Source organism: Microcaecilia unicolor, chromosome 2 (genome assembly GCF_901765095.1).
Source record: "Microcaecilia unicolor chromosome 2, aMicUni1.1, whole genome shotgun sequence".
Classification (NCBI taxonomy): domain Eukaryota; kingdom Metazoa; phylum Chordata; class Amphibia; order Gymnophiona; family Siphonopidae; genus Microcaecilia; species Microcaecilia unicolor.
Window position 1 is genome coordinate 104,891,257 of NC_044032.1, and position 27,623 is coordinate 104,918,879.

Below are 27,623 nucleotides of genomic sequence, written 5' to 3' on the forward strand. Positions count from 1 at the left end.
AATTACGAAGGTCTATGGGAGGTAGAGGAAGGGAGAGATGCCAGACCTGCGTGGGAGTATGGTGGGGTGGGGAGATACTGGGCATGAAAAGACGAAGGAGGGAAAATGGAGAGAGAGACCTGAATATTGCCACTGAATATCTGGTACTATATGAGTTGTCTCAAGACAACAACAAACACAAGAGCTAGAAACTCCACAATAAAGCTCAAAAACAATTAGCAAGTTTCTATAATGATATATAGCGCTATCACTCTGGCTGATACATAATATAATATCTTCAAAAAAATGGAGAAAAAAGATCTCAGTGAACAAACCATAGCTCATAAGTACATAAGTAATGCCATACTGGGAAAAGACTTAAGGGGTCCATCGAGCCCAGCATCCTGTCCATGACAGCGGCCAATCCAGGCCAAGGGCACCTGGCAAGCTTCCCAAACGTACAAACATTCTATACATGTTATTCCTGGAATTGTGGATTTTTCCCAAGTCCATTTAGTAGCGGTTTATGGACTTGTCCTTTAGGAAACCGCCCAACCCCTTTTTAAACTCTGCTAAGCTAACCGCCTTCACCACTTTCTCCGGCAACAAATTCCAGAGTTTAATTATACGTTGGGTGAAGAAAAAATTTCTCCGATTTGTTTTAAATTTACTACACTGTAGTTTCATCGCATGCCCCCTAGTCCTAGTATTTTTGGAAAGCGTGAACAGACGCTTCACATCCACCTGTTCCACTCCACTCATTATTTTATATACCTCTATCATGTCTCCCCTTAGCCGTCTCTTCTCCAAGCTGAATAGCCCTAGCTTTCTTAATCTTTCTTCATAGGGAAGTCGTCCCATCCCCGCTATCATTTTAGTCGCCCTTCGCTGCACCTTTTCCAATTCACCTATATCTTTCTTGAGATGCAGCCAGAATTGAACACAATACTCAAGGTGCAGTCACACCATGGAGCGATACAACGGCATTATAACATCCTCTGTAAACAAGACTCCTACTGGCTAAGGCCGTGAAGCCTCCTCACCACCAGCACCGAGCTCTCTGTTTTCCTCTTATGTGTTTCTTCTTCTTTCTTGGGTCTGTTTTTGGGATTTTCAACCCAACCCCCTTTTCTTCAACAGCTCCTCGGCTGTTTTAAACCCAGTCCAATTACAGCCAGGGTTCTCTCAGCACAGCTCAATAAAGTCAGGCTGTTTCTAACACAGTCCAATTACAGCCAGGCATCTCTCAGCACAGTTCCATGGAGCTAGGCTGTTTCAAACACAGTCCAAGTACAGCCAGGCTTCTCTCAGCCCAGCTCAATAAAGTCAGGCTGTTTCTAACACAGTCCAAGTACAGCCAGGGTTCTCTCAGCACAGCTCAATAAAGTCAGGCTGTTTCTAACACAGTCCAATTACAGCCAGGCTTCTCTCAGCACAGTTCAATGGAGCTAGGCTGTTTCAAACACAGTCCAAGTACAGCCAGGCTTCTCTCCGCACAGCTCAATAAAGTCAGGCTGTTTCTAACACAGTCCAATTACAGTCAGGCTTCTCTCAGCACAGTTCAATGGAGCTAGGCTGTTTCAAACACAGTCCAAGTACAGCCAGGCTTCTCTCAGTACAGCTCAATAAAGTCAGGCTGTTTCTAACACAGTCCAATTACAGCCAGGCTTCTCTCAGCACAGTTCAATGGAGCTAGGCTTTGCGCGGGCTCAAAGCCTTGGGTCCCACCCTCTAGGTCAGTCTCTATTCTCCTGACCTCCTCCCGCTTTGACCCAGGCCTCTCCCCTATACCTCCAGTGCTGGCTGAGCCATAGCCAAGAGCTCCATGGGTTCGTCTAAGACCAGCTCAGCCTCCTCTTGCTCCATCGCCTCCGGTTCATTCTCTCCTCCCTCTCCTTCAGTAGCCCAGTCCATTTTCTCCTCCCCCCACCCCTTTTCCAGCTGATTACACTTTTCTTCATTAACTCTGCTAGGCTGCTTTTCCTTCTCCTGCCACCGGTTCCACCACCTCCTCCACCAGGTGGGAGAATCAGCTTTTCCTTTTCCCTCGCGGCCCTCTTCTGGAGCTCCTTGGTTCTGCACCCTACTTCTCCTCCCCCGGAGCTCTCCTGTGGCCTTCTGGGAGTTGTAGTTTCCCATCTTTATGTCCCTTTTGGGCAAAACCTGAGCATCCCTAGGGTCTTCCCTCCTACCCTCCGGCTCTCTTTTCTCCGGTGGGTAGCTGGGGTCCCTCTTCCTTTCGGCATATTCCTTACATATCTTCCTTTCGGCATATTCCTTACACCTCACACCTGTTTTCCATACCTTTCCTAATAATACCCAACATTCTATTTGCTTTCCTAGTCGCAGCAGCACACTGAGCAGAAGGTTTCAGCGTATTATCGACGACGACACCTAGATCCCTTTCTTGGTCCGTAACTCCTAACGTGGAACCTTGCATGACGTAGCTATAATTCGGTTTCTTTTTTCCCACATGCATCACCTTGCACTTGCTCACATTAAACGTCATCTGCCATTTAGCCGCCCAGTCTCCCAGCCTCGTAAGGTCCTCTTGTAATTTTTCACAATCCTGTCGCGAATTAACAACTTTAAATAACTGTGTCATCAGCAAATTTAATTACCTCGCTAGTTACTTCCATCTCTAAATCATTTATAAATATATTAAAAAGCAGCGGTCCTAGCACAGACCCCTGAGGAACCCCACTAACTACCCTTCTCCATTGTGTATACTGACCATTTAACCCCACTCTCTGTTTCCTATCCTTCAACCAGTTTTTAATCCACAATAGGACATTTGCTCCTATCCATGACCCTCCAATTTCCTCTGTAGTCTTTCATGAGGTACCTTGTCAAACGCCTTTTGAAAATCCAGATACACAATATCAACCGGTTCCCCTTTGTCCACATGTTTGTTTACTCCTTCAAAGAATTGAAGTAAATTGGTCAGGCAAGATTTCCCCACACAAAAGCCGTGCTGACTCGGTCTCAGTAATCCATGTCCTCGGATGTGCTCTGTAATTTTGTTTTTAATAATAGCCTCTACCATTTTCCCCAGCACTGACGTCAGACTCACCAGTCTTATAATTTCCCGGATCTCCCCTGGAGCCTTTTTAAAAAAATCGGCGTTACATTGGCCACCCTCCAATCGTCCGGTACCACGCTCGATTTTAAGGATAAGTTGCATATCACTAGCAGTAGCTCCGCAAGCTCATTTTTCAGTTCTATCAGTACTCTAGGATGAATACCATCCGGTCCAGGAGATTTGCTACTCTTCAGTTTGCTGAACTGCCCCATTACGTCCTCCAGGTTTACTGTGAAGTCAGTAAGTTTCTCCGACTTGTCCGCTTGAAATACCATTTCCGACACCGGTATCCCATCCAAATCTTCCTCGGTGAAGACCGAAGCAAAGAATTCATTCAGTCTCTCCGCTACGTCTTTGTCTTCCTTGATCACCCCTTTTGGAAGACAAAGACGTAGCGGAGAGACTGAATGAGCTCCTCACTCATGTATACAGCTTAAGGTTGACTTCCATCACAGGTCATGAAAAAAACTCAACTTTAGAAAAATCAGACAGAGTAAAAAAAAAAAAAAAAAGCAAACACTCTCAACAGGAATAAACAAAGGGCTATGGAGTATCAAAAACATAAATAGTATTAGCTGTACAGTATCTTTGACCTTCATCAATTCTTTATCATCTGTTTCTACATAGCTGATCATCAAAATCGAGTAGTGCCAGAGTGGTCTGTGGACAGAGCAAAGGCGGATCCGGAAGTTATGCAGGCACCACTGATGCTCAGTGCCAGTTCCAGATAATTATCTGGATAAATGAGGCCAGAGAAAAAGCTGTCCTGTGAGATTTGTTGAACGTATCCTGGTTTAGCAGAATAGTAGTATTAAAGAGGAATATTGTGCCTCATCTTATGTATTTATTTCAAGTACTTCCCATTTTGATACCAAGAACCTACTTATCTGCCTTGCTGGAAAAGTTTATTAAATTTATTTGGTATAATAAGAAGCTTAGACTTCCAAGATTTTTGCTGGTAATAAATAGAAAAAAACAGGGGGAAAAAATAAGGGGGTCACGTGATGCCTACCTCCCAGCAATTTGTCTGGGGCTGTGTGGAAGACCTGCTCTATATCTGCTTAAAAAACTTCTAATTTTGGGAATTCTTAAGTACATAAGTAATGCCACACTGGGAAAAGACCAAGGGTCCATCGAGCCCAGCATCCTGTCCACGACAGCGGCCAATCCAGGCCAAGGGCACCTGGCAAGCTTCCCAAACATACAAACGTTCTATACATGTCCCAGAATTGTGGATTTTCCCAAGTCCATTTAGTAGCGGTTTATGGACTTGTCCTTTAGGAAACCATCTAACCCCCTTTTAAAAACTCTGCCAAGCTAATCGCCTTCACCACATTCTCCGGCAACGAATTCCAGAGTTTAATTACGCATTGGGTGAAGAAAAATTTTCTTCGATTTTGTTTTAAATTTACTACACTGTAGTTTCATCGTATGCCCCTTAGTCCTAGTATTTTTGGAAAGCATGAACAGACGCTTCACATCCACCTGTTCCACTCCACTCATTATTTTATATACCTCTATCATGTCTCCCCTCAGCCGTCTCTTCTCCAAGCTGAAAAGCCCTAGCCTCCGTAGTCTTTCGGGAATTCTTGTTATAAAATGTGCCTGAAGTGAAACTTGCAGTGCCAGGAAAGAAACTGGTGATCGTGAATCTGCGACTGAGTGGCATTCCCATAAAAAATTGCAAAAAGCTTCAGTGCGAAATGGCCGAGGTAGCTGCAACAGCCAACACACCCGCGGGAGATTGGGCGCAGGACATTTCCAAGGCCATCACGTTGGCATTGGAAGATCGCTTAAACAAGCTGCAATCAGCAGTAGATGAGATAAATGTGAAACATTTGATTCACATTCATGAAGGATCACAGAGGTTGAGCGACATCTCTCTGACCGAGAAGATGAAGCACTGCGTGTCCTGACATAGCTGGGCGCCTTACAGAAGGAAACAGCTGAACTTCAAACTCAGCTTGAAGATCAGGAGAGCAGGGCCTGCAGAAACAATCTGCGGGTGGTGGGCCTCCCAGAATCAGTGACGGACTCTGAACTATACTCTTTCTTTAGTACTTGACTGCTGACATTTGGGCCTAGGCTGCAACGCCTCCTCCTTCCAATGTGAAAGGGCACACTGGATGGGAACACGAGGGCACACTGGATGGGAACACGAGGTGATAAAGAAACGATACCTTGTACATCCATTACAAAATTTGTCAATTGGGCTGAGAAGGAAGCCATTCTCCAAGCTTAAAGGAAATCTGGGGAGCTGATATACCAACAACAAAAACTACTTTTATTCAATGACTATTCGGCCAGAGTGGCACAACAGTGCAAAGAACTAACAACCCATTTGCACGACACTAGACCGCAAAGGGGTCTGATTTTCGTTAGCATACCCAGCACGACTACGCATCTGGCATAGTGGACAATCTTTGCTTTTTACGAATAGATCCAGGGCCATTAAATTTATGGACAGTATTAACATACAGCCAGGGCAGGAGGAGCGACCCCGGGGAGGGGACCTGACAGAGGAGCACAATGTTAATCTCAACTAAAATAGCAGCTATGCCAGCAGCTACTCCTTGGAAATTTACAAAAGAGCAAGTAAAGATTTTGGAAGGACAGTTTTATTGGCTGTGCATGAATGATTCAACCCCTGCAGCCGGAGGATGGGATCTTAGCAGGACTGATGAGTTTTTCCCTGCAGTATTGCACCGTCTAATTAAGTTGAGTTCATTACTGGAGCCTGTGTGGAATTATAGTGGGCTAGTCCCGGCTGTGGGGAATGAGCCCAGTGAAGTACTGTTGGAAATTTGGCCCTTAGTTCTCGGAACCTGCACTTGGACTTTGGCTTAATGTGTGCCTTGGATTTATGTGGCAACCTGGCCACGCATGCAGGCGAAAATGGGGCTTCGTCACGAAATGTGAGCACTACACATGAGAAAGATATGCAGGAGTTTGTAGCGCCATGCTGAACCCTGTGCACGCTATAGTTGTGAGAATCTTGCTGATTTAGTCCACTACCACCCAGTTTCCACACTGCTATTTGTTAATACCATTTTGTTTGCAGCGGGACACTCAATCCTATAAAGAATAATTTGCTCTGGGGTGAATTGTATGGGCAAGGTATGATACACTGATGGACATGGGCTGAGATTCTGTTGTCTCTATCCTTTCTCTGCATCTGATGTGCCTTTTCACCCCCCTTTTGGATAAATGCAATGCTCTTGGCTTCTGCTTCTGTGGAGGGGTTCCTCTAGAGGGACCCCCCCCCCCCCCCCCAATTTCTGCTTCTCTTCATTTCTGCACTATGATCATTGCTGTTTCGCTTTATTCCCTTTCCTTTGTTGAGCAGGTCTGTGGAAGGAGCATTTAGCTTTTCCTTGCTGTTTGGACCTTCACCTGCAGTTTATGGGGATAGTGAACGTTAAGATGTTGGCTATCAGAGCCATACGGTTAAGGGAGAGGGACTTGGGAGGGAGGGGGAGGTGTATGTATGTATTTAGGTGTGTATGGGGAGGATGTTGGGGTTTTGATTGTGTAGAGGTTTTTCTGATTCTGGGATTGGCAGAGTTCTACTCTCTGGTTTGGATTTATATGAAGTGCTCTCGACTCCTGGCAGATGACTTTTCCTGGATGGCCTAACTAGAGGGACCCTCTGGGACAATGACATCAAAGTTAACGTGCAGGTATTTCTTTCTGCTAATGATAAATGGTCAATTTGAAATTGATTACATTGAATGTTGATGGTGAACACTCTCCCATTAAGATAGAGAAAATTTTGTCCTGGTTGAGGAAAGAAGAAGCCGATATTGCTTATTTTCAAGAAACTTATCTCTCGGCTATGGAACACGAAAAGCTCAAAGGTGGTTGGATTGGGGAGTTAGGGTATTCAGCATTTAATGGGAGACAAAGAGGGATAGCAATGTTAATTCATAAGCAGAGGGATAGCAATGTTAATTCATAAGCAGTTACTTTTTAATCTCCATAAATTGATTCAAGATAGAGAGGGGTATTATATCATCATGGCTGGGGAAATTTGGAGTCAGAAATTTTTGTTTTGTAATATATAGGCATCAAACATCTACTGCCATAAATTCTTTTCCAAACTGGTGGCCTCTGTTCTTGTTCTCCCTGGTATCAACTCATGCTGGGGGGAGGGGATTTCAACATTACTGCTGACCCACTTCTTGATTGCAACCTACCTTGGAAAAGACAAAAAGGCTATGCTGACAAAGGGGTGAATTTTTTGATGACTCATTTGGAAGTTCTTGGCGCTTGGTGGCTTTTGCATCCTCAAGAAAGACTTTACCTTTTACTCTAATTCCCATCAAGTCTGGGCTCGACTCAATTATCACAGATTATTGTTCTCTCAAGTGAAGGATGTACAGATCTTGGTTCCACTTCTGTCGGATCACTCCCCGGTGGTCTTTACCCTTTCAATAACATCTGATCCGAAGGATAGGGGATGAAAATTCACTATCTCTGTGTATAAAGACATGGAGTTTAGGGCCTATCTGAGATACCAATGGCTCGAATATCAACAAACTAACTCCACCCCCGATGTAAGCGCCACCACTTATTGGGAAACATCGAAGGCAGTTATGAGAGGTTGCAGTATAGCATATACAAAGAAGGTACAGAAGGCGCGGGAGGAAGAGCTACTGAGGCTCTCTGGAGAGCTTTGCTCACTAAAACTCACATACTTGATTAATCTAGATGATACAGCTAGGCAAAAGCTCTTTGAGGTGTGCAAGAAAATAGATGATTACTCAATATTAGGGCATCCAAAGATCTGTATTACCATTGCTATAAGCTTCATCAATGAGGTGGGAAAGCAGGCAAAGTCCTGGCAAACTTGATTCGCCCTTACAGGAAAAAGCAAGTGATCACTGCCATTAAAAACAGTGAAGGAAAATGCTTTACTAATGAACAACAAATAGGTGAGCTATTTGTACTATTCTACAAAACACTATTTGAATGTAGAGTCTTTGAGGGGGTTTGGGATCAATTTTTTCAGGGACTGAAACTGCCCAAACTTAGTACAACACAGGTAACAGAACTAGAGAAACCAATCAGCTCAGAGGAGTTAGGGCTGGCAATTAAAAATGGCTAAAGCTACTGGACCCGATGTATTCTGTCCTGAATTCTATAAGATTCTGAGAGATGTACTAGCTATGCCACTAAGTGACATATGTAATGAGGCTGAAGAGTTGGGGAGCTCCAAGAGGTCTAACTTAGCTCATATGGAGGGGCATAATCGAACGAAAACGTCTATCTCCATGGGCGTTTATCTCCAAGAACGGGTCCGTGAAGGGGCGGACCGAACCGTATTTTCGCAAAAAATAGACGTCCATGTTTTATTCGACAATTTGTGAGCTGGGCGTTTTTGTTTTTCAGCGATAATGGAAAATGAAAGCGCCCAGCTCAAAAACGAATAAATCCAAGGCATTTGTTCGTGGGAGGGGCCAGGATTCGTAGTGCACTGGTCCCCCTCACATGCCAGGACACCAACCGGGCACCCTAGGGGGCACTTTTACAAAAAAAAAAAAAAAGGTAAAAGAGCTCCCAGGTGCATAGCACCCTTCCCTTGTGTGTTGAGCCCCCTAAATCCCCCTCAAAACCCACTGCTCACAAGTCTACACCATTATTATAGCCCTAAGGGGTGAAGGGGGGCACCTACATGTGGGTACAGTGGGTTTGGGGGGGTTGGACGACTAATAAGCATTAAGCAGCACAATTGTAACAGGTAGGGGGGGGGGGTGGGCCTGGGTCCACCTGCCTGAAGTCCACTGCACCCCCTAACAACTGCTCCAGGGACCTGCATACTGCTGCCAGGGAGGTGGGTATGACATTTGATGGTGAAAATAAAAAGTTGTGAAACATCATTTTTTTGTGGTGGGAGGGGGTTAGTGACCACTGGGGGAGTCAGGGGAGGTCATCCCCGATTCCCTACGATGGTCATCTGGTCATTTAGAGCACTTTTTTGGGACCTGTTCGTGTGAAAAAAAGGTCCAACAAAAGTGTCCTAAATGTTCGCTAAAACGCCTTTATTTTTTCGATTATCGCCCTAACGCGTACATCTCTCCTCGGCCGAAAACCACGCCCCAGTTCCACCTTCGCCACACCTCTGACACGCCCCCATCAACTTTGTCCGCATCCACGACGGAGTGCAGTTGAAAACGTCCAAAATCGGCTTTCGATTATACTGATTTATTCGTTTTTGTGAGATAAACGTCTATCTCCCGATTTGGGTTGAAATCTAGGCGTTTTTCTCTTTCGATTATAAGGTGGATAGAATTATTACCGAAACCTGGGAAAGACCCCATGCAGGTAGGGTCTTATAGGCCTATATCACTGCTAAACCAAAATGCAAAATTAATGGCAGCAATCTTTGCTAGACGCCTGAATGCATACTTACCTGAACTTATCCACCCAGATCAGGTTGGTTTTGTCCCTGGACATTATGCTTCCATGAACTTAATAAAAGCTTTAGTGGCTATCCACGAGCATAAAGGCAAAGGGGGCACAGCTGACATTGTAGGTTTTGACATGGAAAAAAAAGCATTTGACAGTATTTCTTGGGAATATCTGTTCTGGGCGCTAGGCAAATATGGTCTGGACAAATCAATTCCTGACATAGGTAAAGGCCCTCTATGCATTGCCACAGGCCCAACTACTAGTTAACAGACACCTTACTGACGCATTTGGGCTGCAGCGTAGTACCCTCCAGGGATGCCCATTCTCACCTTTTCTTATTAGCTATAGATCCCCTGGTGGTTAGAATTAGGCAGTGTTTGCCACCATAAAGGGTATATTTATAGGAGGATATGAATGTAAGATCAGCCTTTTCGCAGATGAGACATCCTTCTCTACCTGGAACATGCCCTCTCATCACCTGGTTTGGCCTTACAGATCGTGCAAGAGTTTGGGACTGTCAGGGTTACGAGTAAACTGTGATAAATCAGAGCTTTTGCCACTGTCGGTCCCCAAACCTGAGCCATGGCATGCGACTCTGCCCATTCCCCGGTAAAAAAGCCTATAAATTATTTGGGCATTTTTCTTAGCACAAGTTCCCAAGTCATATATAAATTTAACCTTTTAGATCATATAAGGAACATCAAGAAGTTATGTCAAAGGTGGAATGACCTCCCCTTATCTCTGATGGGCTGAGTGGCTTTGGCCAAGATGATTTTATTGCCAAAGCTACTTTACCCTTTACAGACTATCCCAATTGGTTGTCCTGTAAAGATGAAAGAATGTTCCAGAGTGTTATCAGGTCCTTTATATGGCATAACAGAAGGGGCTAGGATTGCCTACTCAAAATTTATTTTAGATAAGACACAAGGAGAACTAGGTCTTCCAGATATTCATCTTTACAATGTAGGTGTGCTAATACATTTAATTTCAGAGGGGGTCCAATGGAAGGCTAAATTTGCCCCAGGCAATTGGATGGAGAGCTGGAGCACCTCGCTAAATCTAGTTAACCTTATACACATGAAACCCACAGAGGACACGTTTTATGTCCCAGTTGCAATTTCTGAAAACCATTGCATCTTGCCTGGCGCCGGTAGAGGAAAAAACAAAATAAAGTAGCTGAGGTATCTCCTCTACTAAGCTTTGATGGCAATATACAATTTCCAGTAGGTCTAGGGGCTTCTCCATTTAAAGTGTGGACGAGACGGGGATGAGGATGGATAGGTAACTTGCTGGACCTTGGAGATGGATCCTTCCCATCTTTTGCTTATGTATAGAGAGAGGAAGTGGAAATTTCCGGATTCCCATTTATTTCCATACCCTCAGGCTCGCCATTTTTGGATGCAATTCATAGAAAGAATGGAGATTCTTGGCATTGGGGCAAGCTGGACCAATACTTTCTCAAGATAAATTCATAGTTAAATAGCCTATCTATTTGGTATACTACTACTACTACTACTACTATTTAGCATTTCTATAGCACTACAAGGCATACACAGCGCTGCACAAACATAGAAGAAAGACAGTCCCTGCTCAAAGAGCTTACAATCTAATAGACAAAAAAATAAATAAAGTAAGCAAATCAAATCAATTAATGTGAACGGGAAGGAAGAGAGGAGGGTAGGTGGAGGCGAGTGGTTACAAGTGGTTACGAGTCAAAAGCAATGTTAAAGAGGTGGGCTTTCAGTCTAGATTTAAAGGTGGCCAAGGATGGGGCAAGAAGTAGGGGCTCAGGAAGTTTATTCCAGGCGTAGGGTGCAGCGAGACAGAAGGCGCGAAGTCTGGAGTTGGCAGTAGTGGAGAAGGGAACAGATAAGAAGGATTTATCCGTGGAGCGGAGTGCACGGGAAGGGGTGTATGGAAGGACGAGTGTGGAGAGATACTGGGGAGCAGCAGAGTGAGTACATTTATAGGTTAGTAGAAGAAGTTTGAACAGGATGCGAAAACGGATAGGAAGCCAGTGAAGGGTCTTGAGGAGAGGGGTAGTATGAGTAAAGCGACCCTGGCGGAAGACGAGACGGGCAGCAGAGTTTTGAACCGACTGGAGGGGGGAGAGGTGACTAAGTGGGAGGCCAGCAAGAAGCAGATTGCAGTAGTTTAAACGAGAGGTGACAAGGGTGTGGATGAGGGTTTTGGTAGAGTGCTCGGAAAGAAAGGGGCGGGTTTTACGGATGTTGTAAAGAAAGAAATGACAGGTCTTGGCAATCTGCTGGATATGAGCAGAGAAGGAGAGAGAAGAGTCAAAGATGACCCCAAGGTTTCGAGCTGAGGAGTCAGGGAGAATGAGAGAGCCATTAACAGAAATAGAAAACGGGGGGAGCGGGGAGGTGGGTTTGGGGGGGAAAATGAGAAGCTCGGTTTTGGTCATATTTAATTTCAGGTGGCGTTGAGACATCCAGACAGCAATGTCAGACAAGCACGCTGAAACTTTGATTTGGATGCAAGGTGAGATATCAGGGGTAGAAAGGTAGATTTGGGAGTCACCAGCATAGAGATGGTAGGAAAAGCCATGGGATGAGATTAATGAACCAAGGGAAGAAGTGTAGATAGAAAAGAGGAGGGGACCAAGAACAGAACCCTGAGGTATGCCGACAGGCAGAGGGATAGAAGTAGAAGAGGATCCACCAGAGTGAACACTAAAGGTGCGGAGGGAGAGGTAGGAAGAGAGCCAGGAAAGGACAGAGCCCTGGAATCCAAGTGAGGACAGGGTATCGAGAAGTATGCTGTGATCGACAGTGTCAAAAGCAGCGGAAAGATCAAGAAGAATGAGGATGGAATATTGACCTCTGGATTTAGCCAGTAATAGGTCATTGGAGACTTTAGTAAGCGCAGTTTCGGTTGAGTGGAGAGGGCGAAAACCAGATTGTAGTGGGTCAAGAATAGCATGTGAGCAGAGAAAATCAAGGCAGCGGCGGTGAACAGCACGCTCTAGTAATTTGGAGAGAAAAGGAAGGAGGGAGATGGGTCGGTAATTAGAGGTATAGATTATTAAAAACCAATCTGCCCCTTGACTCTAAGGATCAGCTTTCAGAACAGTGGAACCGGGATCTGGGAACGTAATACGACCGTCCGTACTGTCTAGAATTGTTCCAAGTACTCTTTGATTTGGGGGGAAGGCCGACAGTCGCTCAAAAGAGCATGGTTCGGGATAAGGTATCTTTCAAAGATATCACCATAACAGGGAAGATAGAGTATCCTGATAGTGAGGTTGCAAAAGAGATTGTAGTAGATCGGGTATCTTTAAATAACAATAAAAATCAGACAAAAGATTGCCAATTAATACTGTCAAGTACTAAGCATGATGTACTTAGGAACAACAAACATAGTTTGAAATGTCTATATGCGAATGCCAGGAGCCTAAGAAATAAGATGGGGGAGTTGGAATATATTGCACTAAATGAAAAATTAGATATAATAGGCATCTCTGAGACCTGGTGGAAGGAGGATAACCAGTGGGACACTGTCATACCGGGGTACAAATTATATCGTAGTGATAGGGTGAATCGGATTGGTGGAGGGGTAGCATTGTATATTAACGAGAGCCTTGAATCAAATAGATTGAAAATTCTGCAGGAAACAAAACACTCCTTGGAATCACTGTGGATTGAAATTCCATATGCAAAGGGGAAAAGGATAGTGATAGGAGTGTACTACCGTCCGCCTGGCCAGGACGAACAGACGGATGCGGAAATGTTAAAGGAAATCAGGGACGCAAACAAACTGGGCAACACAATAATAATGGGGGATTTCAATTACCCGCATATAGACTGGGTTAATGTAACATCTGTACACGCAAGGGACATAAGATTTCTTGATGAAATCAAGGACAGCTTCATGGAACAGCTAGTTCAGGAGCCGACAAGAGAAGGAAAAATACTAGACTTAGTCCTTAGTGGTGCTCATGATCTAGTGCAGGGGGGTAACGATACGAGGGCCGCTTGATAACAGTGATCATAATATGATCGGTTTTGATATTGGCATTGAAGGAAGTGAAACTAGGAAATCAAGTACGCTAGCGTTTAACTATAGAAAAGGTGATTACGACAAAATGAGAAAAATGGTGAAAAAAAGACTGAAAGGAGCAGCTCGCAGAGTAAAAAACTTGCATCAGGCGTGGATGCTGTTTAAAAACACCATCCTGGAGGTTCAGGACAAATATATTCCACGTATTAGAAAAAAGGGAAAAAAGACTAAACGTCAGCCGGCGTGGCTAAACAGTAAGATAAAGGAAATCATTAGAGCCAAAAAACAATCCTTCAGAAAGTGGAGAAGAGAACCAACTGAAAGTAACAGGATAGATCATAAGGAATGCCAAGCCAAATGCAAAGCGGAGATAAGGAGGGCAAAAAAGGACTTTGAGAAGAAATTAGCGTTGGAAGCAAAAATACATAGTAAAAATTTTTTTAGATACATTAAAAACAGGAAACCGGCCAAAGAGTCGGTTGGGCCGCTGGACGAAAATGGTGTTAAAGGGGCGATCAAGGAGGACAAAGCCGTAGCGGAGAAATTAAATGAATTATTTGCTTCGGTCTTCACCGAGGAGGATTTGGGGGGGACACCGGTGCCGGAAAGAATATTTGAAGCGGGGGAGTCGGAGAAACTAAACAAATTCTCTGTAACCTTGGAGGATGTAATGGGTCAGTTCAGCAAGCTGAAGAGTAGTAAATCACCGGGACCTGATGGTATTCATCCCAGAGTATTAATAGAACTAAAAAATGAACTTGCGGAGCTACTGTTAGAAATATGCAATCTGTCCCTAAAATCGAGTGTAGTACCGGAAGACTGGAGGGTAGCCAATGTTACTCCGATTTTTAAGAAGGGTTCCAGAGGAGATCCGGGAAATTATAGACCGGTGAGTCTGACGTCGGTGCCGGGCAAGATGGTGGAGGCTATTATTAAGAATAAAATTGCAGAGCATATACAAAAACATGGACTGATGAGACAAAGTCAGCACGGATTTAGTGAAGGGAAGTCTTGCCTCACCAATCTAATGCATTTTTTTGAGGGGGTAAGCAAACATGTGGACAATGGGGAGCCGGTTGATATTGTATATCTGGATTTTCAGAAGGCGTTTGACAAAGTGCCGCACGAAAGACTCCTGAAGAAATTGCAGAGTCATGGAATCGGAGGTAGGGTATTATTATGGATTAAGAACTGGTTGAAAGATAGGAAGCAGAGAGTAGGATTGCGTGGCCAGTATTCTCAGTGGAGGAGGGTAGTTAGTGGGGTCCCGCAGGGGTCTGTGCTGGGTCCGTTGCTTTTTAATGTATTTATAAATGACCTAGAGATGGGAATAACTAGTGAGGTAATTAAATTCGCCGATGACACAAAATTATTCAGGGTCGTCAAGTCGCAGGAGGAATGTGAACGATTACAGGAGGACCTTGCGAGACTGGGAGAATGGGCGTGCAAGTGGCAGATGAAGTTCAATGTTGACAAGTGCAAAGTGATGCATGTGGGTAAGAGGAACCCGAATTATAGCTACGTCTTGCAAGGTTCCGCGTTAGGAGTTACGGATCAAGAAAGGGATCTGGGTGTCGTCGTCGATGATACGCTGAAACCTTCTGCTCAGTGTGCTGCTGCGGCTAGGAAAGCGAATAGAATGTTGGGTGTTATTAGGAAGGGTATGGAGTCCAGGTGTGCGGATGTTATAATGCCGTTGTATCGCTCCATGGTGCGACCGCACCTGGAGTATTGTGTTCAGTACTGGTCTCCGTATCTCAAAAAAGATATAGTAGAATTGGAAAAGGTACAGCGAAGGGCGACGAAAATGATAGTGGGGATGGGACGACTTTCCTATGAAGAGAGGCTGAGAAGGCTAGGGCTTTTCAGCTTGGAGAAGAGACGGCTGAGGGGAGATATGATAGAAGTGTATAAAATAATGAGTGGAATGGATCGGGTGGATGTGAAGCGACTGTTTACGCTATCCAAAAATACTAGGACTAGAGGGCATGAGTTGAAGCTACAGTGTGGTAAATTTAAAACGAATCGGAGAAAATTTTTCTTCACCCAACGTGTAATTAGACTCTGGAATTCGTTGCCGGAGAACGTGGTACGGGCGGTTAGCTTGACGGAGTTTAAAAAGGGGTTAGATAGATTCCTAAAGGACAAGTCCATAGACCGCTATTAAATGGACTTGGAAAAATTCCGCATTTTTAGGTATAACTTGTCTGGAATGTTTTTACGTTTGGGGAGCGTGCCAGGTGCCCTTGACCTGGATTGGCCACTGTCGGTGACAGGATGCTGGGCTAGATGGACCTTTGGTCTTTCCCAGTATGGCACTACTTATGTACTTATGTACTTATGTACGTTGACAGGCCTTCAGGAGACTCAGTTCAAAATTTTACACAGAGCCTTTCTAGAGTACGGGGGAGCTCATTTTGGGCTATGGACTGATGCCTCCTGTGTGAGGTATAAAACCCATTTGGGAACTTTAATCCATTCTTTTTTAGAGTGTTCTGGTCTTGGATTGTGGAAAAAGGCATTAACCATATTGGAACAGGTGACATCCTAAAGATCACATGGGATTATGAAATCATGCTGCTGGGAGCACAGGGGGCCCTGATTGCTTAGGGGGTTATTGTACTGTACAGAAAAATCTTTTAAATTTTTTTCCTCTAATTGAAAAAACATGTAATTCTGGGCCTCAGCAAAAGAACCAGCTTTGACCTGCTGGAGACAAAAGATGAAGGAAATGGCCTGCTTTGAAATTGCAAAGTATCATTAGCACTGTAAACCTAAATATAAATGTTATGTAGAAATCTGGAGAACATACCAGGAGCAATGCTCTATACTAGACTAGAGGTATTAGAATTCTGTGTGTGTGTGTGTGTGTGTGTGAGAGTAGTGGGGGGGGGGGGGGGATAGGGTTGTATGAGTATGTGATTGCTTTTATGTGATGTTGAATGTTGGATGGTGTATGTGTGCGTCTGACTTTTCAATAAAGTATAAAAATCACATTGGCTGGGAGTTGATGAGAATTACTTTATGTTGGGCTATGCGCATTACAGTGTTATAATGTTCATTCTATACCTCCCAGGGTTTAATTGGTATCAAGCTGGAATTTTCCATATCAGTCCTTGAGAAGGAATTATATTTATATTTGTATCTATATTTCTTTATATTTACAGTGATATTCCTTCATACCGTGTATGCTATATTTTTCTTTCTGTGCTGTGAATTATGCAACTGAATGTGTTTTGTCATCTCTGGACCAATGTTATAAATACTTAAAAAAAAAAAAGAAAAGAAAATAAGATACCACCTTTTTATTGGACTAACTTCATACATTTTTTGATTAGCTTTGGAAGGTAGCCCTTCGATCTGAAGAAGAAGGGTTATCTTCGAAAGCTAATCCAAAAAATATTTAGTCCAATCAAAAGGTAGTATCTTATTTTCTTTTCTATATTTTGTTTTATTTCTATTTATTACCTTTAAAAGTGGATTAACACAGCTACCACACCACTTTACTCAAGATATTTTCTGTATAGGAATCAGAAAAAAGGGGGCTTGAGGTGCCAAAGATGTTTACAGAGCTGCTCAAGCTAAGGCTGCAGTGGAGTGGTTCTAGAATTACTGTCATAAACTGTGGCTTAAGATTGAACAGCATTTGGTGAGTATTGTTCTTCTGATATTTAATGTGGCTGCCCTGATGAACACGATGATTAGCTCTGGATAGTTGTCAGTCCATTCTCCGAGGACAAGTAGGCTGCTTGTTCTCATATGTGGGTCCACGTTGGCCCGGGAATTGGTAATTTTGCAAGCAAAAATTTAAAAAGTTTGCCAGAACATTCTGGCATGTGAACCGCGCACACGACTTTCCACCCGTCATGTGAGCGTTCCCGCTCACTTATTTTTTCTCCGCGGTTGAGTTTCCCCTGCTCCTCTCAGGCACCGGAAAGAGGACTTTCGTTTTTGGCGGCTTTTTGCCTTCTTTCTTTCTTTCTTTTTTCTTGTCAGTATTTATAGTTTAAAAAAAAAAAAACTTTCCCGTAGTTTCTTTATTCTTCATTGCCCCTGTATAAATTTCCTTTCTTTTTTGACGCGGCTGGCTTGTTCCCTTTTTTTCGTGCCCTTTTTTCTTTTAACAGGCACAATCGCGTCTTTTGATTTTGCCGAAGCCGTTTTCCCTTCCATGTCATAGAAGACACCCAGCGGCTTCAAGCGTTGTACTCGGTGCAACCGGACCATCTCGGGTACCGATACCCACGTCTGGTGTATCCAGTGCCTTGGGCCCGACCATAGCCCAGATGCTTGTAGTCTGTGTCTTTGTATGAAGAAACAGACAAGTGTCTCGAGAGGCCCAATGAGAGAAGCTTTTTGGGGCTCGATCCGGTCCTTCAACATCGACATCAAGGGACGCATCGACGTCGGGAACGAAGGTAATGGCTGCGGAATGACTAACTCGTGCTGGGAGCAGTGAGGCATCGAGTGGGTCTCCCCTTGTCTCGAGGCCTCTTGTTATGGAGGCCCCTGGGACTGACCTGCCTCAGATCTGGCCCTGAGGAGACGTGAGGATTCCACGTCTTCCTCATCAGTACCGAGGAGTCTTGATGACGGGCGTCAAGCGAAGGCGAAGAAGCACCGTCATTGTTCTCCTTCGACACACGGTGCTGGGAGCTCCGGGGCGTTGAGGGATTTGGCACCCGAGAAGCGTCAGTGCTGAGAAGATCACTCTCCCTCTATTCAGGAGATGCCAAAGTGTCGGTCTAGCAGCCCGGTACCTGCTCCCGAGCCTCGACAGATTCTGCCACCGGCTCCTATACCGACCCCGCAGCCTTGTCTGACGGTGGCTCTCGACGAGTGCATCAGGGCCCTGCTTCCAGAGATTCTGGAAGGGTTACTGCGCCAGTCTGCTTCGATGTCGGGGGTGCTTGCGCCTTCCGTACCATCTGCTGCAGCGGTATCTGGCCCTTCGCCTGTGGTGAGGTCCCTGACCTCGGTGTCGGCTGCGGCATCGGTGTCGGCTGCCAGCCAGGTCGACTCCCCTTTGATGTTGGTGGAGGAAGCTTCACTGGCGTCCAGGCGGGCGTTTACTTCTCGGCACCGCCATCGAAGGCGTCGTTCCTCGGCATCGAGGCAGGCTCAGTTTCAGACTGCTCTGAGAGATGTCTTGTCTGATGCTGAAGATGAGCGTTCGTGGGAGGAAGAGGAAGATCCCAGGTACTTTTCATCTGATGAGTCCTATGGGATTCCTTCTGAACCTTCCCCTCCACCAGAAAGGAGACGGTCTCCACCGGAGAATCTATCCTTTACCTCCTTTGTCCGGGAAATGGCTGTGGCTATTCCCTTCCCTATGAAGGTTGAGGATGAGCCCAGGGCTGAGATGCTCGAGGTCTTGGATTATCCTTCTCCACCTAGAGAGGCTGCAACGGCTCCTTTACATAATGTACTGAAGGAAGTCCTTATGCAAAACTGGTCATTCCCTCTTTCTAACCCCGTGATCCCGAAAAGAACTGAATCCCAATATCAAATCCACAGGGAACCTGGATTGATGAAGTCTCAGCCACCTCACAATTCCATGGTGGTGGATTCCGCTCTCTAAAGAGCCAAGAGTACTAGGGACTATGCCTCGGCACCCCGAGGCAGAGAATCTAGAACCTTGGACTCTTTTGGGAGGAAACGTATCAGGTCGCTATGTTTGCTGCCAAAATCCAAACATACCAGCTCTTCACGAGCATCCACTTAGGGAACTTGATGAGGCAACTGTCTAGCTTGGTTGATGCACTCCCTCCGGAGCAGGCCGAGCCTTTTTGCCAGGTGGTCAGGCAGCAGAAGGTGTGTCGAAAATTCCTGGTCAGGGGTACGTTTGACACTTCTGATGTAACATCCCGGATCGCTGCCCAAGGTATGATGATGCGAAGACTCTCATGGCTGTGTGTCTCTGACCTGGATCATTCGGTCCAGCAGCGGATGGCAGATGTTCCTTGCCGGGTGGATAACCTTTTTGGTGAGAAAGTAGAGGATCTGGTTGGCCAGCTCAAAAAGCACAATGATGCCAAGGATTCTCTCTCCCACCAGGTGTCTTCTGCTACTACCTCCTCATCTAGGAGGTTTTTTGGATGGAAGAGGAGTGCTCCCTATTCCTATTCTAGGTGTAGGTACACTCTTGCTTCTCGGCTGCCTGTCCAGGCTCAGCCCCAGCATGCTCGCTATTGTCAGCATGCACCTAAGGCCTCTGCAGCTCCCCAGCAAAAGCAAGGGATGGGCTTTTGACTGGCTCCAGTTCAACATAGCCTCAGAAAAAGTGTTTGTGCCGGATGACTTGCCGTTCGGGGGGAGGTTGATATTTTTTCACCAAAGGTGGTCTCTTATAACCTCCGACCAGTGGGTTCTTCAAATAGTCTGGTCAGGATACACCCTCAATCTGGAATGCAAACCTCCAAATTGTGCTCCGGGAGCTCATTCTTACAGTTCCCAGCACAAACAGGTACTTCTACAAGCCCAAGCGGTCGAACCCGTTCCACCAGGGGAAGAAGGGCTGTGATTCTATTCTAGGTACTTCCTTGTGCACAAGAAAACAGGGGGGATTCATCCCATCCTAGACCTAATGGCCCTGAACAAATTTCTAGTCTGAGAAAAGTTCAGGATGGTTTCCCTGGGCACCCTTCTTCCCATGATTCAGGAAAATGATTGGCTATGCTCTTTGGACTTAAAGGATGCTTACACCCACATCTCGATACTTCCAGCTCACAGGAAGTATCTTTGATTTCGGCTGGGAACACAGCACTTTCAGTACCGTGTACTGCCTTTTGGCCTGGCGTCTGCGCCCAGAGTGTTTACCAAATACCTAGCTGTAGTCGCAGCGTCACTACGCAGACTGGGAGTGCATGTGTTTCCTTATATGGACGATTGGCTAGTGAAGAGCACCTCGAAGGAGGGTGCTCGTCCATGCGAATGACTATTCGGGTGCTAGAGCTGCTGGGGTTCGTCATAATTATCCCAAGTCCCATATCACCCCAGTCCAAAAATTGGAATTCATTGGAGCCCTGTTGAACACTCAGACAGCTCAAGCTTATCTGGCAAAGGCGGACAACCTTCTGTCACTGGTGTCACCAAAGGTGGCCTCTCATAACCTCTAACCGGTGGGTTCTTCATATAGTTTGCCCAGTTGTTTGTTTCTTTTGATCCCAACAGGAGGGGAGTCGCCATCGGAAAGTGCACAATCTCCAGTTGGCTAGCAGATTGCATATCCTTCACTTACGCCCAAGCTGGGCTGACTCTGGAGGGCCATGTCACGGCTCACAGTGTTAGAGCCATGGCTGCGTCAGTGGCTCACTTAAAGTCAGCCTTCATTGAGGAGATTTGCAGGGCTGCAATGTGGTCATCAGTCCATACATTCACATCTCACTACTGTGGTCAGTCGGTGCTGCAGAATCTGTTTGTGGTTTAGAATCCAACTCCACCTCCCTAGACCCATTTTTGTTCTGTCCAGGCTGCACTCTCAGTTGTTTATGGTTTCAGGTCAATCTATGTTATGTCCTCACCGTTGCGAGGCACAATTGACCACTGTTCATTGTTTTGAGTGAGCCTGGTTGCTAGGGATACCCCACATGTGAGAACAAGCAGCCTGCTTGTCCTCAGAGAAAGCGAAGATACATACCTGTAGCAGGTATTCTCCGAGGACAGCAGGCTGATTGTTCTCACAAACCCACCTACCTCCCCTTTGGAGTTGTTTGTTTATTATTTGCTTTTTGATTAAACTGAGTGGGAACGCTCATGCAACGGGCGGGAAGTCGTCCGCACGTGCACGTTGCGCGCGGTTCACGCACCAGATGGTTCTGGCAAACTTTTTAAATTTTTTTGCTTGCAAAATTGCCGATTCTCGGGCCGACGCGGACGTCGACCCACATGTGAGAACAATCAGCCTGCTGTCCTCGGAGAATACCTGCTACAGGTAAGTATCTTCGCTTTCTTTCTACTTTGAATCATTGGGATAATATATGTAATGACCCTGATTGTTAGCTTGTCCAACTTTTATGCCTGTAATTTCTAACCCTTTATTTCACCCAGTACTGGGTTCCATTGTATTTAAAAGGTGCAGATTGGGGAGGCAGATGATTATATTGGTGGGGCTAGATTACAGCTATCAGGATGAACATGTTACCTAGGTTGTTGTTTTTGTTCCAGACCTTGGCATTTTTGGTCCTCAAGTTAGTTAATGAGGCTTCAGCGGGACCTCTCAGGTTTCCTCTGGGGAGGCAGTGCTTCGCGTTTGAATAGAAAGGTGATGTGGCAGTCGGTAAACCTAGGGGAACGAGGAGTACCCAATTTACACTGGTACTACTGGGCAGCTCAGTTGAGGCTCATTTTGGCCTGGAGCCAAGAGCAACCGACAGTCGCGGCACTTATGGACCAGGCACATGTATGGGATTATACTTTGGGGGCGGCTCTGTGGGCTTCTGTCTCCTCCAGGGCCTATAGCTAGTTATTTGATAATCCATATGTCCACCACCTGCTAATATTGTGGAGTTTTCTTCGGCCTAAATTTATGGAGTCCAGGGCACCTTCCTCATATGCCCATATAATTTCAGATCCAGGGTTCTCAGCAGGATTAAGGCATCTTGTGTTTATACGATGAGCAGTTCAGGGATTGGTCCGTTTTTGGGACCTTCCAGAGGTGGGTGAAATGCGTCCCTTTGCGGAGCTACTTGGGTGTGATGTTTTCTTTTCTTTACAGGTTAAACATTATATTTTCCAACAAAGGTGGTTGAGAGATGACCTCGATGACTGTGAACACTTTGAAAACCAATGGGAATTGGTGGGGACAGTGAGGGGAACTATTTACATTCTTTACAAATTGATTAGGGGTACAGGCTTTCAGAAGTATCCTTATATGACTCAGTGGGAGAATGATCTTAATGTTGAGTTTTCTGTGAGTGAATGGAAAGCAATATTTTTAGAAGTCAAGAAAGCTTCAGTGTGTGTGCTTCGGAAGGAAAATGCCTATAAAGTATTAACACAATGATATTATGTGCCTGTGAAACTTCATGCTATGTTCCCCATGTTCCCCCATAATTGTTGGCACTGTGGAGATGGTGTTGCATATTTGGTGGTCCTGTGAGCAGATAAAACTCTTTTGGGAGAAGATTGTTTCTAAGATTGCTACTCACACGGGCAGCCCTTTCTTTGCGATCCACAATGGTGTCTATTGGGATTGGGCAATAGGCATGGTCTGAAGTGGCAACACTGCCTCAAGGGAATGTGCTTGACGGCTGCTAAAAGTGTTATTGCAGGCCATTGGAAAAAATCAGTGGGACCTACCAAGTTGGATTGGATTTTGAAATTATCTTTGATTGGAGAAATGGAACAACTTACGGACAAGAGACTGAGCCATTATGACCCTGCTTCCGATCTATGGGCTCATTTTAATAACTTAACCCAGAATTCTTAAAGGTTTTGTGGGGAGAGGGTGGGAAGGGGGGATTCTAGTTTGGGGATGGGGTATTTAGCACTTCAAGTTATACCTTTGTTATGATTTGTGTAATCCCTGTCCTTTGTCCCTAGGGAGGGTAAACACTTCAGCCCTGTGGGCTGAAAAATAAGAGAGACAATTAGACTTAGTTGTAGGCGCAACCAGTAAAAATCTTTATTGGTATATCACTAAGCCAAATACAAAATAATTGTTCTCTCTGGAGCAAGTTGTCGCACAGAACAGCCAGATGCAAAAACTGAATAATAGTCTGCTCACTAACACCTTTCTTAGCCATCACATATATACCATTTGTAAGTTTTGTTTTTTCCCAGATCATGTGATTTCTCCTAAATTAAAATCATAAAGCAGCCTGTGCCATATATGGATGTTCCTGTATTATATCAGTCTCTCTTGATGTGTGTGCACATGCACACTCAGAGGCCATTGGCTAATTACTTATCAGTACAGCGTGTAGTAGGTCACAGAGCAAACTAATACATATTACAATTCCCTTGTGTCCTCTCTCCCCAAAACTGAAACATTCTGGACATCTTAGGCTCACTTTATCCTCAGTCTCTCACCACCTCCCAAGGTTATATCCACCTTATATTAAAGGCATGGTCTCAGCTCCAGCCAAATGTGCATCCTTGAATTGTCATTCCTCAGTTCCTGAGAAAGCACTGTTTGTTACAAAGATGCTAACTTATTAGGCTAACTTGTGAGAACCAAACAGAGTAATGTAAAAGCTTTTGTAACAGGCCTAGCATAGGAAGGAATATACAGATTCTATGTGCACTTTGTGTGAGTTTGAAGTTTATACTATTGTAATTTGCACTGGAAATATTGTAACCAAACCCCTTTTGTTCTTCAATAAAAATTTAATGTAAAAGAAAAAAGAGAGTTATTGTTGATTGCGTTATGTTTTTTGCTTTTACTATTCTGTACACACTCTGAATGCTCATAAATAAATTTTTAAAAACAGAGAATTCTGCTGGGAATATTTATGCACCTAAAGTTATGAGTTATAGTGACATTTGAGTGTAGATTTATGCAATCAGTCATATTTCATTTTCAAAGATGCAAAATTTTAGGGCATAGCTCTCACAGAGCATAAATCCTTTTAATACTGAGCTCTTTTTTTTTTAAATTTAGATTTTGCTCACACCTTTTTAGTAGAAGCTCAAGGTGAGTTACATTCGGGTACACTAGGTAGTTCTCTGTCCCTGGCAGGCTCACCATCTTATTTTTGTACCTGAGGCAGTGGAGTGTTAAGTGACGTTCCCAAGATCATAAAGAGCAGCAGTGGGATTTGAACCCAGCACCCCTGGATGTCAATCCTGGTGCTCTAAACACTAGGCTACTCCTCCACTCCTTTAGTTTTTATTTAAGAGATACAGATTATAAATCTGGTTTAGAGAGCAATGTTTAAATCCATTTACTTAGGTAAATAGCAATTTACATGCATGAACTGATTGCCTGACAGTTACCCTTCTCCCTGATATGGCCAAAAGTGTACACATTATTCCACTCCATTTTAATCTGTACATGCATTATTTTCCTTGAAAAATCTATCCTCATAAAAAGCAGGTGTGAATGTCATAGATTTGTAAAGACAACTAATTTCAAAAGTGGTGCAAAGTCTCCGATAATATGCTTCTTGGGGATTTTGTTCCAATGTAGAAAATTGCCCACCTTTCTGTGTTCTTAGTTAAAAATACACAAAAAAAAAACCAGTATTCAGAATGTTTTTTTAATAGTCAATATCATTGAATAATGAGTAGCTCAGTCTTTTACCATTCAGTGTGCCTTTTATTTATTATGCTTATGAATAAAACTTTATTTTGTAAGGCCCTCACTCTCTGAACCGAATTGTTTATATTATTTACTACTATGAATTAAAAATACAATTTTTTTCAAGGCTTAACACCTACATTTTAAGAATAGGGGTCCGATATTCAGCCAGCAATGGTGAGCGTTTTGTTGACCATTGACAAAGTTATTCCTGGATATTCAAAGCTGGGACCTGTGCGGGCTTTGGCTTTGAATATCCGATTATTTTTAAGCCGACTAACACACAGCTGCTTAAATCAATATTCAGTACTTAAGCGGCCATGGGCTAGCGCATAAAAATAGGACAGCTTTTATGTGTTCCCATTTATGCGCTAAACCTGACCACAAGTGCTGAATATCAGCACTTAAGTGGCTAAGTGCTGACTCCACCCCCGGAATGCCCCCAACATAGCCAGCTTTAATTTAGGCGCTAACCTTGAATTTTAGCAGCACTTAACCAGTTAAGTGCCACTGAAAATGAGTGGCTATCCTCAACCAAATGATTTAACCAGTCAGCGGCTGACTAAGAGCCAGATGCACTAACTCCATGGAAAGAGCCCTTCCCTTACCGATCCCTTATCGAATCAGTAAAAAATGGGCATGCATGAAGGAAATCGCATGCAAATGAGCTGCTCGCTGTTAGTTTATTTGCACCCGATTGCCTTCCTAAGGAGGGGAAGCCAGTCAGCCAGCTAAGCATGCACAGAGCAGCCAATCGTTATGCTGGCTGCTCTGTGCATGCCAAAGATGACTTACAGGCCCTTCACTCAAAAAAAAAAAAAAAGGACGTCCCTGATGAGCACTTGGACATTTTTCCCTTCAGATTTTGTGATGTGCGTCCTTTTCTTGGACGTGTTTTTCTTACATGCCGGAAATGACCACGCCAGAGAGAATCGGGGATCAGGACGTGCAAGGACGTCCAAATCAAAACTATTTGGACGTCCCTTTTGATTATGTCCCTCCAGGTCTCTTTCAGCCAATCACAGCGTGTTTAGCGGTCACTGGTGTCAGATAAACGCTCTATGATTGGCTGAGAGAGGGGCATAATCGCAAGGGACGTCCAAATAGTTTTGATTTGGGCGTCCTTGCACGTCCTGATCCCCGATTCTTCTCTCCGGCAGTTTTCAGGCACGAAAGAAAAACACATCCAATAGAAGGACGCCCATCACAAAATCTGAAGAAAAAATATGTCCAAGTGCTCGTCAGGGACGTCCTTTTTTTTTTTTTTTTTTTTTGAGTGAAGGATGTCCAAGAGTTAGGCCCTTGAAAGGACGTCCCTGACGAGCACATTTCTTCCGATTTTTGTGATGGGCATCCTCCTCTGCATGGGTCCCGCTCACAGCAGCCCCAATGAGAGGTGCAGACCTCCCGTTATGTTTTCCACGGTGCATGGGGTCAGAAACGGCTGTGCATCACATCGCATTCACATTATAATACTAATTAGCTCATTTGCATTCCGTTTTCGTTAGCTGCTACTGTGACAGGAAAATGGCTAGGAGAACCCTTTTGTGCATGTCCCGGTTTACTACTTGCGCGCTAAACTGGCTAGAACCAGTTTAAAAACCATGTTGCTGGCTCATTAAGTTTAGTGCATCTGGCCCTAAATCGCTTTGAATATTGGCTCCTAAATGTTTAGCTTGTTTGCTTTGTCATTATGATCTTGTTTTTTTTAATTCTTTCAGGGATTAGGTGAAGATAGCAAGAATCTATATCCTTTTCTCCTTCCAGTAATTCAGCTGAGTACTGATGTTTCACAGCCTCCACATGTGTATCTTCTTGAAGATGGTTTAGAATTGTGGTAAGATGAACTTTCAGCAATATCTCATTATCAAAACGTGCTTTTAGTAAGCCATTATAGTGGGTTGTCCATTGACATGCAGGATTGAATCAGGGGCACAAGTGGATGACATCATGTGAGCTCTGAGACAGAACAGCTCTCCGAGCTTCAAGATATGTTTGCTAAGTTGTCAGATTTATCCTGGACTGGGGCGAATCTCTTTGATGAAAGTGTTAAATACAAATCCTTTTATTAACCTTCTTTAGTTAATACCTTTCTCGGTTCAGAGCAAGTTACATTCAGTTACAGTACATATTTTCCTGTCCCTAGTGGGCTTACAGTCTAATCATTAGGCTACTCTTCTGCTACATTAAGGATTATTGTAAGACCGTGCAACATCTCTGTTCTAAACTCAGAGCCTATGTGGTCCTTTAGGTGAATGAGCACAACACAATATATTAGTTCCTCATTTAAGAAAAGGAGCTTTTTTCAATTTGGCAGACAAGCTCAATAGACCCAATGTTAGCTCCTTTGTAGGCTTTGCCAGAAAGAAAAAAAGGGCCTCAAAGCAAGTAGGGTACAGTTATTTTCCCACAAGAATGATGAAAGTTAAAAATAGATTCAATAGATGCACAAGCTCACTGGTCTGTATATCACCTCCTGTTTCTATCCAATCCTTTCAGTGACACCTCAGCTGGTCTCAGCCATTACTTTCATACCCAACTACTTCAGGATAAGGTTTTCTACTGTCCTAAACCAATACAGTTAAACCTATTCCATTGTCAGATACTTTCTCATCCTGAGGAAGGCATTCGAAGGAGTGGGGAGTCTGTGTCCCATTTTGAATTTCAGGGCAAGCTACAAATGTTCAGAACTTTACCCCAGGTATCTCAGCTCTGGGAGAACTGTTCTGTCCCGGCACCATTGGATAACATCACTCCTTGCGTGCCTGATTAATCTTCTGTGTATGGAAAACACCTGTTGCAGGTTAGAATCTTTGTTAGCTCCTGTCTTTCTGAGCATTTTCTTCATTGTCTGAAACACAAACATAAAATGAGTTATCTTGGGGAACA

The 27,623-nt window shown here is 44.4% G+C and overlaps 1 protein-coding gene across 4 annotated transcripts in view; it reads left to right on the plus strand.

The window, feature by feature from the left end:
• The window catches only part of IPO11 (importin 11), an 813,637-nt gene that overhangs the window by 220,831 nt on the left and 565,183 nt on the right, over nucleotides 1-27,623 (plus strand). For all 4 annotated transcript variants that reach the window (XM_030193171.1, XM_030193174.1, XM_030193172.1 and 1 more), the window contains one exon: nucleotides 26,456-26,571. In XM_030193171.1, coding sequence (XP_030049031.1) covers nucleotides 26,456-26,571 — 116 coding nt within the window. The remainder of the gene's footprint in view (nucleotides 1-26,455; nucleotides 26,572-27,623) is intronic.